The sequence below is a fragment of the Gracilinanus agilis genome, chromosome 2 (assembly GCF_016433145.1).
Source record: "Gracilinanus agilis isolate LMUSP501 chromosome 2, AgileGrace, whole genome shotgun sequence".
NCBI lineage: Eukaryota > Metazoa > Chordata > Mammalia > Didelphimorphia > Didelphidae > Gracilinanus > Gracilinanus agilis.
The window spans coordinates 394,389,365-394,408,515 of record NC_058131.1 but is presented as its reverse complement, the minus strand read 5'-3'; the positions used below and the strand labels follow the sequence as shown (position 1 = coordinate 394,408,515).

General features: G+C 40.9%; 1 protein-coding gene across 2 annotated transcripts in view; it reads right to left on the bottom strand.

Annotated features, from left to right (window-relative positions):
* The window catches only part of PPP2R2B (protein phosphatase 2 regulatory subunit Bbeta), a 468,277-nt gene extending 450,393 nt beyond the window's left edge, over positions 1-17,884 (bottom strand). The window contains exons 1-2 of one of the 2 annotated variants that reach the window (XM_044661804.1): positions 17,806-17,879; positions 2,339-2,352 (exon numbers count right to left, since the gene is read on the bottom strand). In XM_044661804.1, the coding sequence (XP_044517739.1) occupies positions 2,339-2,352; positions 17,806-17,879 (88 nt within the window). Of the gene's footprint in view, positions 1-2,338; positions 2,353-17,805 lie in introns of both variants that reach the window. The other variant, XM_044661806.1, reaches the window with a different exon arrangement.
* Positions 17,885-19,151: the final 1,267 nt, after the last annotated feature.

Genomic DNA, 19,151 nt, shown 5'->3' with positions numbered 1-19,151 from the left:
CAGAGCTAAGTCTTAGGCTGGATTTGAATTCAGGACTTCCTAAAGGCAGAACTGGTGCTCCATCCACTGTATCACCTAGTTGCCTTTTCCCTTGGCCTCAGTAGACCCCTCTTTGGGTCAGGGTTGTTGGCCTCTATGAACCCCTCCCCTACCTAAGTTAAGTAGGAGATAAATCCTCTTACTGAAAAGCTTCCAGTGTGAGGGCAGTTTGAAATAAGGTGCCTGGTGGAGAAAGATCTCCAAAAAGAATCCTGAAATGGTAGTGTTTGGGATAGGGATGGCAAACTTTTTAGAGACCGTGTGTTGTGCCCCTCCCCCTGGAGACCATGTGCCAGGTCCCCATCCCCCACCCCCACCTTATACCAGGGAGGGGAGGGAAGAAGCACTCCTATTGGGCTGCTGGGCAGAGGGGTGGGTGAAGTGAAAACATGTCCTCAGGTGAGGTGGAAAGGAAGAAGGGAGCAGCTCCACCCAAGTTCCTCTGCCTTTCTAGTAATGAACTCTGGCAGGTGATGATGCCCATGCCCACAGAGAGGGCTCTGCGTACCCTGTCTGGTACATGTGCCACAGGTTTGCCACCACAGGTCTAGGAGGTGGCATGATACATTGGAGAGAGTGATGGCTCTGAAATCAAGAGAACTGAATCTGAGTCTCACTCTGCCATTTGCTAGAAAAGTGACTTTGAACAAGTCACTTAATCCTGCAAAGCCTCAGTTTTCTCTTTTGTAAATAAGAAAGTTGGCCTAGATTTCATTCCTCTTACATTCCTTTCAGCTCTAGCATTCTTTGAATCTGGAATTGAAAAGGACTTTAAGAGTTATGAAAGGAAAAGATAAAAACAAACCTGACCTTCTTCCCCATTGTGCCAAGGACCAGTCCTGCAGAGAATACTCAAGGCAAGCTCTTCCACCCATGTTCATGCAGCGCACACTTCATTCACTACTTGCTCTCTAGGAAGGGACTAGGTAATGCTTAATGGAGAACCTGATCTACCCAGCCACCTTGTGTCCAAGTGAACTGAGTCGGGGAGAAACACGACCTCTCATATCTTTCTGCATATATATTTAGGATAAGAGGTCAAACAAACACACTGTTTTCATTAGGAACAGAGATAATTTTTTTTTCTTGTAGAAGAAACCAAATTAGATAGGAACAAATAGTTTTCAAAAGAAAAAGAAACATGATCAATAATTGCCTAGGGGGGAAACGTTAACTAATAATCAGAGAAATACAAAAGTAAGCCCTAGGTATCCCCTATTGAAATGAAGTCTCAGAGCTGGAAGAGGCCTTATGGTGCTCCCTGTTCAATTCATACTTAAACAATAATCCCCTCTATCTACCACCCTAAAAAGCTATCCCTCAGGGGTTAAGAGCACTGGAGTCAGGAAGAGCAGAGTTCAAGTCCAGCTTTAGGCACTTCCTAGTTAGTATGACCAACCCTGGGCAGGTCATTTAGTCTCTGACAAAAATATCTACTGGATCCACTGGAGAAGGAAATGACAAACCACTCTAACATTCTTGCCAAGAAAATTCCCCATGGATAGCTATGGTCCATAGCAACAGTTGGCAACCTTTTTGGCTGTGAGAGCCATAAACGCCGGCGGAAGGAGGAGGATGGAGGCGGAAGGCCCTGGAATATGGGGCGGGGGCTGAAGGCTCCCCTGGGGCACATCCTGGGGCTTTGCCTGGACTGGCTGTTCGGGAGGTGGAGCCAGATATGGCTTGAGAGCCATACATTGCCGACCCCTGGTCCATAGGGTCACAAAGAGTTGGACACTACTGAACAAGAACAACAATCTACACCTTTGGACAACTAGGTGGCACAGTGAATAGAGTTCCAGGCCTGGATTCAGGAAGATCTGAGTTCAAATCCAGTTGTATTAGCTTACTAGCTGTGCAACCCTGGGCAAGTCATTTAAGTCTGTTTGCCTCAGTTTCTTCATCTGCAAAATAAGCTAGAGAAGGAAATGGCAAACTACTCCAATACCTTTGCCAAGAAAACTTCAAAGGAGATCAGGAAGATTCAGACACAACTAAAATGACTGAACAACATCTACAACATTCTTTGGATAGTAGTTATCCAGATTCTCCTTTAGTAAAGGGAAACTGACCATTTTTTCAGGCAGACCATTGTTGGAATGGTTGAGGGAAGAGACATTCTAATTCACTGAGGATGGAACTATGAATTGGTATGATCATTTTTGAAAATAATTTGGAATTGGAGTAGCTAGGAATAGGAACAGTGGATAGAGCACCAGGTCTGGAGTTGGGAGGACCTGGGTTCAAATCTGGACTTAGATACTTCCTGGGCTGTGTAACCCTGAGCAAGTCACTTAACTCCATTTGCCCAGCCTTTGCTACTCTTTTGTCTTAGAATTCATACTAAGACAGAAAGTAAGGTTGGGAGAGAGAGGAGAGGAGAGGAGGAGAGGGGAGGGGAGGAGAGGGGAAGGGAAGGGAGGGGAGAGACCCAGGGGGCAACTGGGTAGCTCAGTGGATTGAGAGCCAGCCCTAGAGATGGGAGGTCCTAGGTTAAAATCTGGCCTCAGACACTTCCCAGCTATGTGGCCCTGGGCAAGACACTTGACCCCTATTGCCTACCCTTACCACTCTTCTGCCTTGGAGCCAATACACAGTATTGACTCCAAGACAGAAGGTAGGGGTTAAAAAAAAACAACAACAACAAACAAACGAAAAAAAAGAAAAAACCCATATTTTCAAAAAACATTCATAGCAGTATTAGCCAGTGCCTGGCCCACAGTAGGTGCTTAGTATTGATTGAATATTTGTGATAACACAAAGCTGGAAATAAAGTATGCATCTAACAACTGGGGGATTATTAAACAAATTATGGGGCACTAATATGTTATTATAGTATAAGAAATGACAAATTTGAAGAATTCTTAGGAAAAACAGAAGATTCGTAGCAATAGAAGAAAAAAGAGCCAAAAGAACAATAAACGCAATAAATGACTACAATAGCTTAAAGAAAAATCAACATGAAGAGGTAAAAAAAATCTTTTTTAAATAAAGCAAGTTCTGAGAGTTGTGGTTCCAGGCGGTCTTTCTCCATCTATTCAAATCTCCTACTGTTGTTGGAGCTGGTTTTGGAAGAGCTAACTTAACCCATTTCTCAATGCCCAGAATGCCTAGCTCTTTTCCAAAACAGTACATGCAGTGTTCTTGGCAATGATCATTGGGGGAAATGGTGAGAAGAAAATCAGCCTTTGTCTGGGTTACAAAACAGTAAACAGGTCTCCATGTTTGCGGGACTGCTCTGTCAGACACAGTCAGAAACAGTTGCTTGTGAACATGGGACATCCATGGCTTTGAATTAGAGGCCTATTGGTATCCAAGACCTGGGAAATCTTTTAAAGGCTCTGTCTCTCCTGCTGTGAGGTATGGTTTTCACTGAATCCTGTCACAGGCAGGCTCCTTGGCTCACCCTTCCCTCCCACCGTGAGGGAAAGCGAATGCCACTGAATTTGCTGTGACAGGACTCAGGGAGGGGCGTTTGTCTGACCCCAGACGATAAATCCAGGGCTAGCTTTCAGACATAAGCCTAGACACTCGACCCCTCCCCTTACCCAGCCACTCATTCTCCCTTATCTACCTCCCTACCCCCCATCCTAACTGTGTTCTCCAGAGCTTCTGCGCCTTTGCCATTGCAACCCATCTTTCCTTCCTCCTCCCTCCAACTGTCTGCCAGGCAAGTCACAGTCCTAACGATGACTCAGAAAACAAATGGACCTGCCCCAGGAGCAATGGCAATGATTTCATTGCAAGTGTTTTTTTCCTATTAGATTTATAAAATTATGCCAAAATGGAGAAATTGCCTGAGGTCACAAGTACAAGGGAATAACAATGAGTCCCTGAACACCAATCAGAAATGGCACTGACCAAGAGACCTTGAAGTCCAAAAACCTCTTTAAAAGGAAAACATCAGGCTCTGTGTCCTCAAAATCTGATGAGGTCATTATGGAGAAGAGATGGACTAGGAAGGAGCTCTTGAAACAAAGGTTCTCAGGCTCGCTCTCTCTCTCTCTCTCTCTCTCTCTCTCTCTCTCTCTCTCTCAAACCTTTAAACTTCTGTCTTAGAATCAGTATTGTGTATTGGTTCTGAGGCAGAAGAGTGGTAAGGGTAGGCAATGGGGGTTAAGTGACTTGCCCAGGGTCACCCAGCTAGGAAGTATCTGAGGCCAGATTTGAACCGAGGACCTCCCAGTCTCTGGGCCTGACTCTCTATTCACTGAGCCATCCAACTGCACCCCCCCAATGGCTCTCTTTGAAAAGGATGCCCCCCTCACACTCAATCTGTTACAGATGGATGATGGGAAAGGGCAGCAGTAAGTAACTGGTCAATAATAGCAATTCCTTGCACTTTTAATATCCCCTCCAAACCATTTTCACATCTACCAAAGGACTTGGGAGGCAGTGGTCAGAAAAGTGGCTCTGAGGGGGTAGTTGGGTGGCTCAGTGGATTGAGAGCCAGGCCTAGAGATGGAAGGTCCCGGGTTCAAATCTGGAATCAGATATTTCCTAGCTGTGTGACCCTGGGCAAGCCACTTAACCCCCATGGCCTAGCCCTTACCAGTCTTCTGTCTTGGAACCAATACACAGTATTGCTTCCAAGATGGAAGGTAAGGATTAAAGAAAAAGAAAAGAAAAGTGACTCTGAAATTGGAAATATTAAGTTCAAATGCATACTGTGTGATCTTGGTCAAGTCTTCACTTCCATGAGGCCTCAGTTTCCTTATCTATAAAAAGAAGAACTTGAACTAGATTACCTCAAAGGTCTCTACCAGCTCATCATTTATAATCCTGTGGTCTTCAAAAAAAACCAAAAACCCAACTTTATGAAATAGGTAGTACTAGTATTATTAATTGCATTTGAGAAAAGTGAATCCTAATAAATCTCTTTAGGTTACTTGCCCAGGTAAATGAGTGGAAGAATGGAAGTGGTAACTTGGAGTTCTAGGTTCTTATTTCTAAGACTGTTTCTTCTAAAATATTGGTAAGATTTTGACATGTCTCTTTTGTGCTCAAAACCCCTTCAAAGATTATACATTTTCTTAAAAAGTAGGGTTCAAACTCTTCCACAAGGATTCAAGCAGAAAAGGACCCTATACCCAACCTGTAATAGATGGGCAGACAATGGAAAGATCTGCCATCATTCCAAACAAACTGTACTGATCATCATCCCCCATTCAGGACTGAAATTTCTAGTCTCCACATCTTTTCTCATGATTTTTCTCTCCTCTTGACATACTTTTTCTACCTTCTCCCAGCTCCAACCCATTTGATGAATTCTTACTCATCCTAAAGAAACAAACAAACAAAAAAAACCCCCTTATTTTTCTGTCTTCATAACAATTCTAAAACAGTAAGGCAAGCAAAGGTGCAAACGGGGTTAAGTGACTTCTCAGACTTATATAGAGGGGAAGTGTCTGAGTTCAGATTTGAACCCAGGTCCTCTTGACTACAGACCTGATGTTTATTTACTGTGCCACCTCACTGACCCTGCTGTTTGTACTTAAGGTCCAAAACAAATTCTGTTTCCTTTACAAAGTCAGCCATGATTCCCCTTTGATTCTCACATAGTACTTCGTTCTCTTATACACATCCTATATTATTTTACCTGATGGTTATTTGTATATGTTCCATATTTCTCCACCTCAGCCCAGAATAGACTATAAGCTCTTTGATGGAAGGGATCAAGATTTCTCTATGCTCTGCCTCTCTCTAAATGCTTTGTACTTTACTTTGCACAGAATAGTCAATTATGGCGCAGAAGGGAGAAAAAATTCACCAGATTTTGTGGGAAAAGCCCAGGGTTCTAAATCAGAAAAGCTGGGACCAAAACCCACTCTGCTCCCCTTCCAGCCTGATATGATAGAAAAACTTCTTGATTTGCAATCAATGTCTAAGTTTAAAACTCAGCTCTGCCACTAATTCACTGTGTGAACTTAAGTAGTCTCACATCTCTGGGTGTCATAGCCTCATCTGTAACATGAGTTCAATTGGATGGTTTCAAAGGTGCTTTCTAGCTTAAAAAAAAATATATATATATATATGTGTGTGTGTGTGTGTGTGTGTGTGTGTGTGCGATCCTATCAAATCTCTCTGGACCTCAATTTCCTAATTTGGAAAACAAAAACATTGTTCTAAGTCAGTGGTTCCCAAACTTTTTTGGCCTGCTGCCCCCTTTCCAGAAAAAATATTACTTAGCACCCTGGAAATTAATTTCTAAAAAATTTAATAGCAATAAATAGGAAAGATAAATGCACCTGTGGCTATCACCACCTCCCTGGATCGCTGCAGCACCACCGGGGGTGGTGGCTCCCACTTTGGGAATCACTGGTCTAAGTATTCTTTAAGGTTCCTGACAGATTTAAATGCCATGATTTCCCATGATACATAGTGGTTGAGTTTGTTGAATGTTTAAAGAAGTAGTCAACCTTTACACTAGGTAGGGCTTCAAACATATAGAACAGGGGTCGGCAATGTATGGCTCTCAAGCCATATCTGGCTCCACCTCCTTACCTTCCAGTCCGGGCAGAGCCCCAGGATGTGCCTCAGGGGGCCCTTCACCCCCCCCCCCAATATTCCAGCGCCTTCCGCCTCCATCCTCCTCCTTCCGCAGGTGTTTATGGCTCTCACGGCCAAAAAAGGTTGCCGACTGTTGATATAGAACTTTGTAACTAATTTTGTTTGGTCATTTTTTTCAGTTGTGCACGATACTTTGTGATCCCTGTGGGGTTTTCTTGGCTAAGATATTGGAGTGCTTTGTCATGTCCTTCTCCGATTCATTTTAAAATTGAGGAAACTGAGGCAAACAGGGTTAAGTGGCTTGCTAAGGTCACACAACTAGTAAGTGTCTGAGGATAGATATCAAACCAGGTCTTCTTGAGTCTAGGACCAGCACTTTGTCCACTGGGCCCCCTAGCTAATACCTCAAGCAAAACCTAAAAATCAAAATGATCACTGGTCTTGGGTGTGGAACATCCAAGGTGTTCTTCCTTGAAGTCCTCTTCCCTTGGCATTCATGCTTTGGCTTGTATACCAGCTGCATGTTTCAGTAGGTTTTTAAGCTTAAGCCCACTTACTCTATGTTGAAATGAACCAATGTTAAATAGAGAAGGATAATAGCACCTGGAGTTGTAACTAGAATGGTAGAATCAGAGTATAACATTGTACCAGGTAAATGAAGACACTGAGTTTAAAAAATAGTGATTACAGGTGGCAGCTGGGTGGCTCAGGGGATTGAGAGCCATACCTAGAGATGGAAGGTCCTGGGTTCAAATGTGGCCTCAGATACTTCCCAGCTGTGTGACCCTAGGCAAGTCACTTGACCCCAATGGCCTAGCTGTTACTGCTCTTCTGACTTGGAACCAATACACAATATCAATTCTAAGGCAAAAGGTAAGGGTTTACAAAAAAAAACAACACTTTGCTCACACTTGGAGTCCTTCTGCAGCATAGAAACAACAGAGCTTAGCACCTACTAGTGAATATTTTAACAAGAATAATTGGTAAAAATAGTGAATATTTTAACAAGAATAATTGGTAAAGATAGGAAGGTGGGCTGGGTTGAGCCTCTCCCTTTACTTGTCTTCCTTCTCCCCATTCCCCCACAGGGCCTCCCCAATCCTTGGATCTTCCCCTCCCAAAATGAACTCATCTTCCTATCCTTAGCTACAGTTCAAATAAGATCATAATGGTCTCCATGTAAATACAAACCAGACACATTTAGCACGCAAAACAACAGATCCCCTCTGCCGAGGGTGTGACCTATACAATCTATGTTCACATTTGTTGGGGGCAGGTAGAGCAGTGGACCCCAAAGTGGTGCATTCAAGGGCAAGACTTGATAGAACTCATTAGAGAGCAAAATTGAAAAGAGATAAAGCAATGAGATTAAAAACAAACAAACAAACAAACATCAGTTTCAGAAGCAGCTGGGTGGCTCACTGGATTGAGAACCAGGTCTAGAGACAGAAAGTCCCAAGTTCAAATCTGGCCTTAGACCCTTCCTAGCTGTGTGACCCTGGACAAGTCACTTAACCCCCATTGCCTAGCCCTTACGGCTCTTCTGCCTTGGAGCCAATATACAGTATTGACTCTAAGAGAAGGTAAGGGTTTAAAGTTTTAAAAAGACCAGTTTCAGGAAATGTGACTGAGAGATAGAGTGTTATACTAGAAAGAGCACTCATTCATCTTGAAGTTAAAGACTTGGTTTCCTATTCTAGCTTTGATACTGACTACATGTGCAAGCTTAGACAAAAGGCTTGACCTCTCTGGCACTGAATTCTTCATTAGCCAAATGGGCAATGATCTTTATGCCACCTACCAGGTAGATTGCTGAATTTGTTAGGAATCTTAAGCACTCTAAAAACGTGTGCTACAAGATGACATGTTTAAAGTCTTGGGACTCTCAAACAAACAAAATCAGAGATACTTTTATCTCTTTTAATAATTAAGGGGAAAGGTTTTTTGTTATTGTTCAAGAGGAAGACTCTTGATATTTAGCTATTATATATGTGTATATCTATCTATATCTATAAATATATATAGAAAGAATGTTAATAATGTTGATTAAATTGTAAAATGTGTCCTGCTTTTTGAAGAGCTAATTGTTCAATATTTACCAGCACATCCCTGAGTCCAGTACAAACTTATCTCTCCATTTCTTCCATTTCTGTCCTAGTTTCGGCTCTTAATACTTCCTGCCCAGACTAATACAATGATCTCCTACCTTTTCTCCTTGACACTGGGCTTTCCTTCTCCCTCCCCAACACATTTTCTGTTCTACTTTCAGACATAATGAATACCAGTTTCATGATAGCACATCTCTGCACAAGAACCTACCATAACTCCTATTTATAATCCCAGTAAGGCAAAATTACTTTGCTTAGCTTCTATGGACCGTAATCATTTTACACTAGGTCCTATCTACCCAGCTTTTTTCTTCCCTATTGCCCAACATTTATTCATGTTGATTAATCATTTATTGAACAGACACTTATGAAAAAGTAAAATGTAGAATGTAATTAAGCACTAAATTGTCTATCAACTAATATTTATAATATATAATATTTAATCTTAACTATATGCTGTGAATTTTAAATTAATAATATATAATAATATATTATGTATAATAGATAGGATATCATACGTTATATATACAAAATAACATGATAAATGCTTGCTGACTAATTGACTATAAATATTGTTTCAGAAAAAAGAGAAATTGGTGAGGTCTGAGAAAAACTGGGAAGTTTCAAGGAGGAGGTAGGACTTGAACTGAGCTTTGAATATGCAAAAGATTTGGACTGGTAGAGAAGAGATGAGAAAGAGCATTAAAAGAGAGAAGAAGAAGAACCAAGGCATGGAATTGAGAATGAGCATGGTGCATTTTTGTGGAACCCTAAAGAATGTGATCTCTGGGGTAAATCATTTAAGCTCCCAAGTCTCAGTTCCTTTACCTGTAAACTAAATATATTGTGCTCTATGGCCTTTGAGGCTCCTTTTAGCTCTAGATCTATGAGCCTATAACTAAAATGGGAGAGGGGAAGGGGAAGGTGTGTGCTTATTTTTTCTTAGAAACTTCTAGCAAATGAACCCATATATGTGAATGAAAAAAATTCTTTTGTGGGGGAGAGACACAGAGAGACAGAGAGACAGAGAGACACAGACTGAGAGAGAGAGAAGGAGGGGAGAGAGAAAGGAAGGAAAGAAGGAAGGAGAGAGAGAAAGAAAGAAAAAGAAAGACAAAAAAGAAGAAAGGAAGAAAGAAAGAAAAAGGAAGGAAGAAAGAAACAAAAAGAAAAAGAGAGAGAAAGAAAGAAAAAGAGAGAGAGAGAGAGAAAGAAAGAAAATTCAATGTGTCCCATCATTAGAAGATAGATTGTGGAGACCCCTTTTCTGTGGGAGAAAAAAACATAATGAAAGTTTATTTTCTGTGTACTTTATCAAAGACAAAGAAATACAAGCCACATAGACAATCTTCCTGGAGACCTTCTTGAAACATCTACAACTGCTCATGTGTCCCAAAGTTTGTGGGCAGAAAATAAGTCCTAGTACCAGCTTTGTCATTCCATAACTATATGACCTTGGTCCAGCAGGTCATTTCTTCTTTCTGGATTCTCACTTTCCTTAAATGAATATAAGATCTTAAGAATATATGATTCTTTATTTGCCACACAGCTCTCCTACTAAGACTAACACACACACACACACACACACACACACACACACACACACACACACACACATACAGGAAGGGGGGGGGGACAGCCAGGTGGCTCATTGATTGGGCCTGGAATCAGGAAGACCTGAGTTCAGATCCAGCCTCAGATACTCACCAGCTGTGTGATCCTGGACAAGTCACTTCACCTATATTTTTCCTTAATCTACTAGAGAAGAAAATGGCAAACCACTCCAGTATCTTTACTAAGAAAACCCCATATAGGGTCACAAAGAGTTGGATATGACTGAACAACAACAATATATCTATATCTACATATATAATATCTGTACATATTTTGTAAGTATATAATACTTTATATTATATGTAACATACATATATAAGTATGTTTTATAGATACATATATCTACATAATGCTTTGGATGTTAAGCTTCATAGAGGCATCAAAGGAGGAAGGAGTAGGGAAGGGCTCATGTTTTAAAAGATATCTCTCCTTTCCTTGTTGCTGCGCATCATTTGCTCTCTGTTCCTGGACAGATTAGTCTCTGTCTGACTGATATTTTGTCCCTCTTATAGTGAGATACTTTTGCCAGATGAGTCATTCTCCACAATGGGGGAAGGGAGAAATATTGCTCTTTTAATTAGGTCCACAGAGATGGTGAGAGAATCTGAGTGTCTCTATCAAGGACCTGTTCATGCATCACTGCTATGATTTGTTGTTGTTTTTATTGGACTCCTTTTAAAGAAAAATATAGTAATGGGGGCCTATGATGCCAGAACCCCACCATTTCAGGAACAGTTTCCTTCTTAAGTTGAACCATAAGAGATGTATTTTTGTCCTGACTGAAACAAGAATATCTTACATTTGCATACTTTATTCCAGAGTGTGTTCACATACATGGCCTAATTTAAGCTTCAAAATCTTATGAGGCAGGCAGGGAGAGTATGTGTCCTTATTCCTAGTCAGTATTTGAGGAAATTGAGGTCTAAGGAGATTCAATGACTTGGCCAAGGTCATAGGGAGTGCTACTAAGATGAAAAAGTTCTTGTCATATGAGAACCAGTTCAAGGAACTGGGGACATCTAGCCCAGAAAGGAGAAGATTTTGAGAGAAATGATAGCTATCCAAATATTTAAAGAACAACCATGTTAAAAGAGGATTGGGCAGTGGATTGAGAGCCTTCTTGTTGCTTTTCCTATATTTCTTTGACCTCTTCAGTGTCCTACTTTGATTGAGAGCCAGGCTTAGAGATAGGTTCAAGTCTGGCCTCAGACACTTCTCACCTGTGTGACCCTGGGCAAGTCCCTTGACCCCCATTGCCTACCCTTACCACTCTTCTGCCTTGGAACCAATACACAGTATTGACTCCAAGATGGAAGGTAAGGGTTTTAAAAAAAAAATAAAAGAGGATTGGGGACAGTCAGCAGCAGTACTGAATTCAAGATGGTGACCAGCATAGGCCAATGAGGAATTAATTAGAAGAAATCTGCAAATATATAATGAAAAAATCCCATAATACCTTGGTTGATTAAGTTAATTTATTGATTTTGCATGTGTTTATTGTTCCTGGCAATCCTCCATGTGATAAAAGTGCCTTCAGAATTGAAATCAACTTCTTAACAGTGTCTAGTCAAATCACTGAAAATCGTATTTAAAATACAGATTGTCCTCCCTTGTATCAACTAAAATGGGCAGATCTATTTACAAGAGCTAAAAGCTAGAAGCCAACAATCTAAACTGATAAAGTCATCTAGTTTCTCATAGAATTTGTGAATGACCTCAACCTTGAGCACCCCTTTCAGGATGACCTAGATAAATAATACTCTAAAAACTATGAAAAAAATTCTGTAGGACACTGAAGAGTTCAAAGAAAAATAGGAAAAGCAACAAGAAGGCTAAAACCTTCCATGCCTATTTCCAGAAAAAAGGCCCAAGACCCCAGAGAGCTCTTTCAAAATACCCTGCAAAGCAGGACTCTATAGAAAATTAATGGAATTTGGTGATGACTGCCTAGTGTTAAACTGTGGCAGTTACCAAATTTTTACCATTCTCTTAATCAAAAGTAGTATAAGCAAGCCTATAAAGAGATTATTAAAAATTTAGAATGCTCTAACCAAAAAAGAAAAAAGAAAGTAAAAAAAAAAAGGTTTGGCTTATTCTGCTTGGCTTCAGAAGGTAAAATGGGGAACCTGCTTTAACTAGGTAAATGTTACAGAAAGGCAGATTTACTGTGAATTTAAGAAAAAAGCTGCCTACCTATTAGAATTGTCCAAAAATTGGACTTAGTGACAGAGAGGGTAATCAGTTTTTCCAGGGAGGACTGAATGATCACCTGTCAGGTATAGGGTAGAAGACTTGATTTTGATTCAGGCTAGCCTCTGTGGATCCTCCCAAATTTAAGATTCTCTGTCACCTCTATATTTAAAAAAATTTTTTTTAAACCCTTAATTTCTGTGTATTATCTCATAGGTGGAAGAGTGGTAAGGGTGGGCAATGGGGGTCAAGTGACTTGCCCAGGGTCACACAGCTGGGAAGTGTCTGAGGCTGGATTTGAACCTAGGACCTCCTGTCTCTAGGCCTGACTCTCACTCCACTGAGCTACCCAGCTGCCCCTGTCACCTCTATATTTAATGACAAAGCTAAAACTAGAATTTCAGTCTTCTGACCATGTCGATCCTTTCCATCATACCCACGTAATGGGCAGTCTATGCATTTACAAGAGTTCCAGTGGGCTTGTAAGGGTCTGCTCATCTGACTCGCATGTTTTTGGCTTTGAATAAAGTATCTGCAGTTCCTTTTGATAATTAAGTAAGAGGTGATGATGTGAGGAAGAGAAGCATAATTTCTTCATAGAAGCCTTTGGGATATCATTTACCAGTCATAAAGGAAAAGAGAGTCAATCACTTTTGGGATAGTTTCATCACTGTGGATAGTCTTTAAAGAAAAAAAATTGTTCATCTCTGCCCTGATAACAGAATTACACCACTGGTAACAGAGACTGGGGCTAGTAACAGAACTGTCACTGATGACAGTGAGAACCACTGATAAATGCTAGAACTCCTTACTTTGCAAGGCAATATTGGGATGAATACACACACGAATTTTATTTATTTATTTATTTTAGACCGTTAACTTCTGTGTATTGGCTCCTAGGTGGAAGATTGGTAAGGGTGGGCAATGGGGATCAAGTGACTTGCCCAGGGTCACACAGCTGGGAAGTGGCTGAGGCTGGATTTGAACCTAGGACCTCCCGTCTCTAGGCCTGACTCTCAATCCACTGAGTTACCCAGCTGCCCCCACACACATGAAATTTTACTAAATTTGTCCAAATATTTAACAAACACTGGCTATGCCATTGGAACACAAGCCCTAGCTTGGTACATGGGCTCAATGTATACAGCCTTTAGGCCTGTTTGTGGAGGACAAGACAGCTGATCAATTGGTTAATCACTAAATATATATTATGTACTTATTATGTGCCAGGCACAATTCTTATGCTGTGGATATAAGGAAGAAACAAGCTTAATGAATATTTATTAAGCACCTAATATGTGTTAGACACTATTCTTATGCTAAAAATCAAAGAAAAAGCAAAATCAATAAATATTTATTAAGCACTTAATATGTACCTAGCACTGTCTTGGTGCTTAAGATATAAAAAGCAAAACCAGTTCCTGCCCTCAAGGAGCTTACATTCTTAAGACAGAATGTATGTGAATATGTACATACAAGATACATACAAAGTAGATACAAAAGTAACTTTTGGTTCTGCTTCTTTCCCTCTTTATAATAATTTCACATAGAACTGAGAGAGAATGTTATATACAGCAATAGAAATATTGTTTGAAGAATGACTTTTACATGCTCACTGATGAATAGAAATAAATAAGATACAGTTTTATACATAAACAAACTTTTTTTTCTCCAAATGATGCCTTCTTTAATGGGGGCAGGAGAGAGGAGGAGGGAGTTAACTGAGTATTTTAATGAAACTAATAAACAAAAAAAATAATTTTTTGGAAGAGTAACCTTGGCTGAGAAGACACTATTTATTGGAAGGACTGGAAAAGGCTTTCTGTAGAAATGGCATTTGATCTGAGTCTTGAAGGAAATCAAAGATTCTGAGGGATACAAGTGAGGAGGGAGAGCATCCCAGGCACAGGGGGCAGTGCAAAACCAGGGAGAGATGGGCATTCATCAAAAGTTGGCTGCAGTGGGATTTATTTTGTGACCACGGCAATTGCCAAAGGTCATTTTCTAAGGCAAAGAGAGGCCATGATCTGGATCAGTGGAAGAAATAGTCAGATGAATTCACAGATCCTTGAAGAATAACTTCTGTTGATGGTTCCCCAGTGATTATCACTAAATTCTTCTTCCTACCATGGGCTTGTTTTCTTTTACTTCTCTCTCTTCCCAGTGATGAGCATCACAGAGGTTATCCAGGCTCTGTCTACATATACAAACTGGTTTGGCTATTTTTGCTAGATGGATCTGTTAACTCAGTTAAAAAGCCAATTAGATTCTGTCAAACCACCAGACTATTTTTGTCTCCAAGATACAAAATCAGTTTGATGAGTAATTTTTTTCCCCCACTGAATTCAATTCAATTATACAAACATTTCTTGAATACCTGCTCAGAGCACATAGAATGGACTATTGGAAAGTTCCCAGGTTCTGTTATTGGTAAATATATATCCCAGTTCCAGCTTCTCCAATTACTATCTGCATGGTCTCTGGCAAAACACTCTGTCTCTTTAGGCCTAATTTTCCTCATTTATAAAATGAGGAGACTGCACCAAATGATCAACTGTATATCTATGAACTTGGGAAGTACAGCTAGGTCTCTACTCGTGTGAACAAAGAATCCCCTAAAGTGGTTGCATGTACCCAAGTTCATACTGCTAGAAGTCATAATTTTGTAAAATATACTTATTGGTTCCAGTTCACTGGAAATAGGTGGCTCAAATTTGAAAAATTCAAGTACTTCAGGGGATTCTTTATTTAGAGGACCTAGATGTATTACAAAGAAATAAAAAGTTGAGGTAAGATGCTCTCTCCCTTCATTGAACTTTTAGTATAGTTGAAGGAGAGCATAAATATAAGTTACCATAATATAACATGATATGATTGCATGAGAACTAAAAACAGAGCACTTACTACGTGAGATCTGAGAGGAGAAAGGCATTATCAGTTGAGGGAAATAGGAAAGGCTTTATGGAAGAGGTAATATTTGAGTGGAACTTTAAGGAGTGGGTCTAAATTCTTTTAAAGAAATTCAACAGGTAGAGATTGGCAGGACAGGGACTGGGGGTGAGAACATTCTGGACACAGGGGACAACATGGGCAAAAGCACAGAAGAAAATGATAGTGGTGGCACAGAAAGGAGATTTCAAGTAGTCCAATTTAGCTTGCACCTGAAATACGTGAAAGGAAATAATATGAGAAAAGACTGGCAAGAGAAGAAGATATTTTATTGTAGAGGGTATTGAATAGAAAGCAACTTAGAATTTTGTTCCCTAGGCAACAGGGAGCCATATTTAGGTTCTGAGTTCAAATTCATCATCAGACACTTCTTAGCTATGCGACCTTGGGCAAGTCACTTAACCTCTGAATGCCTACGAGGCTGACTCAGTGGTTAGAGTTCTAGAGATAGGAAGGCCTGAGTTCAGTTTTGGCTTCACACACTTCTTTGCTGTGTGACCCTGGGCCTGATTGCCTGATAAAAGGATCCACTGGAGAAGGAAATGGCAAACCACTCCAGTATCCTTGCCAAGAAAATCCCATGATCCAGGAGGTCACAAAGTGTTGGATATGACTGAATGACAATAATCAGGGTTCTAAACAGAGGAGTATCATCCTATTCTGTGTTTGTACGCCCAGACTAACTCAAAGCTTAATAAATATTTGTTGAATGACTGCATCTATACATGAGAAAGATTATTCTGTCAATGGAATTAAGGATGAATTGGCAAGGAAAGAGTGAAAGCAGGGATATTTGTTGTAGAGCTGTTTTGTTAGTCCCAGAAGAATGGGGAAGAAGGCCTGTGCCAGGGTGATGGTAGTCAGAATAGGGAGAAGGGAAGGGATGTGAGACTTACTGTAGAAATAAAGTTGATAGGAAGTGGGAACTGATTGTACGTGACAGCTGACTGCTTGTTTTGGGCATCTAACAGACCCATCCTATGAATTGTGTCACCCTTCTACAGAGAAGGAGCTATTTTTCTTAGCCATCCAAAGAAGATGATAGGGAGAATAGGAGATTTAAAAATAAAATGACATTCCTCATAATTTATTTTTTTTTTTACTCAAGATCACTGGCAAGCTAACAGTCCTCCCAATCTCCTGTGATATTTCCCTGGAGGTTCCAAAGGAAAAGAGCCTAGCTGCACTGTACCCTATATTTCATTACTCTCCCACTCAAAATATACAGCCCTTATACCCAGGCTCCTTTCTTTATAACAAGGAGTAATATCATTTGCAAGCTTTCCATAAATACTGTTTACCCAGCTCAGTCCTTTTCTGAGGACCACACTGACTCATTGGGGCTCTTCCTTCTGAGCCCATAATTTCTACCGGGCACTGATTGCACTGGCAACCCTTATGGCTGATTGGATGCCAGGTGATTCACTAGCAAGAGTTTCTGTTCTCAAAATCCTTCTTTTTTCAGGGGTAGCAGGGAGAGAACAAACAGACCAATTTCATGCCAGTGGTGCATAAGGGACGAATAGACAAATAGCTACAGTGGGAACACTGAAGCCTACAGTGCTCAGGAGATGGTGATTTTTAGAAAATGTTTAGAAGAACACACACATACATTCAGTGTATACACACACAGACAAAGTACATGCTAGGCTAGAAAGCAGCTTTGGAGACATTCCCTTAGAGCCATAAAAAAGCTTCCAATTTGAATAATTCGACCACTTCCAGGGATTCGTTATTTGCACTAATCTGGACCCAGCTGTATTAAAGTTTAGGGGAAATGATCCCTAATGGCATTAACTTCAGATCCTATGAAAACAGATTTCAAGCAAGTGCAGGAAAGTCGGCTCTGACCTTCTCAGTGTGCAAAATAAGTACAGACTATAACTGAACAACTCTAACATCCAACAAACACTATACCCTTACGTCAAAAGCCAAAATCTATTTGGCTAATTGCTGTCTTGGGCATGCCCCAAGTTATTACATAGACAGTGACAAACTTGAGAGCCTAAGAAAACGTGCCTGGCAGCATCTAGTGAAAATCTGTCTTGACACCACCAGTTTTGATGACTTGTTTGCATGCTAAGTGTGATCAAATGAGAACAGGCAGAAATATTCTAGAATGATTTCCCCATCCATGTCAGGAAACACCTTTTTGACATAATCATGCTTTTTTTTTTTCTTTCTGAAAGTCTTTCCTTGAGGGAAGAATCTCTATCTAGAAGGCAGTCAGGCTGATCTTACAAGCAAATCGAAGTCTGTCACCAGCGAGCTTTTGCCAAGAACAGCAGTCATCTAGAATCTGTGAAAAGCAGTGTCAGCAAAGCTTTGGGGGAAGTCATACACCCATCCCACTTGCTTTCCACCCTCCCAGACACCCGCCCTCTCTGGTCTGTACCTTCTGTGTGGCAGCTGGAAGAAAGGATGGTGTTCGGAGGTCGGAAGATGTAAGGCAGGTAACGAGAAAAGCATTTCATCTTCCAGAAAAAAAAAAAAAGAATTCTAAATCAAAAACCAGTTTCCTGAATCCATGAGGATTCTTGCGGCTTTCCAGGCAGGCTACATCACCGATAGGTTTATGTAGGATCTCTCCCAGATCTGCAAAGCCAGGAAGCCTGAGGAAGAACTGGCAGTGGACCCCATTTTGCCATCAGCACCAGGAAGAGCTGCTTACATTTCTGCATGCAGCTCAAACTCAGAAGCCCCCAAGCAAGCCGGGATATAAGCACTTCATTGGCTGGAGCTCATCAGAGCAGGATTTGCTGAGTAAGTCAGTCCTGCCTGTAAACACACACTCAACAACACTGCCCGAAATCAGCCTCCACCTTTTTCCTTCTCCTGGTCAGTTTCTCTTTGAGAAATCGAAATCCAGCAGGATACGGGAGCACTGAGGATAAATGACCATCTCTTATTCAGCTAGAAGATCAGATGAAACAAAGGCGGTACAGAGCCCCGCTCGGAGAGAGACTGCTGCTAAGAGGAGTCGCCCTGTCATGCCAGGGATCTCAGGAATATTAAAGTACTGTGCAATGAAATGGGTCTCTGTCCCTGCTTCATCTAGATCGGATTCTTTCTTCTTGTTCTTGTTCTTCTTCTTTTTAAAACCAAGAGGAGAACAAAGGGGCTATTTACCACTTAGGTGAACCAGAACATAACAGGGTTGAGGAATCGGTGACAGGGGACTAACACTGACAGATTTGATGTTCCACAACTATGTGCCTGCTTTTTTTTTTTTTTTCTTCTTCCAGCTCTCACACAAGAGCAGTAACTTTAGCTCAGAGTGGGTTGCTGTTCAAATTTAAAGTCACAGTACAAGAATAGTGGAACCTGAATTTAGACGGGCTGCCTCCTTCCCCACACATCTAGGAATCTTTGTGGAGGTGAAAGGATTGGGGCTCAAGTCAATTATGGAACAATATGTTCCTGAATGAGAATGTGACTGGAGGCTAGCGTGAAAGGAGAAAATGCCTACTGCATTATGGTTAGATGAAATTTTTTGGCCATAGAAACTTCCAAAAACTATCTACAAAGACATAGAGGAGTTGTGCTCTTCATCTGTGGAAATATACAGTAACCACACTGATGGAATCCAAGCAAGGCAAATCGATGGACCATCCTTGACTCAAGACAAAGTAGTAGGCTTGGAAACATTATGCCAAAGCAAACTCAGAGCTTCTCCTTGGGCTTTGCTCCCTTGTTCTCTGGTTATGGGTGGCCATTGCTGTGGAGGACAAGATTATACAT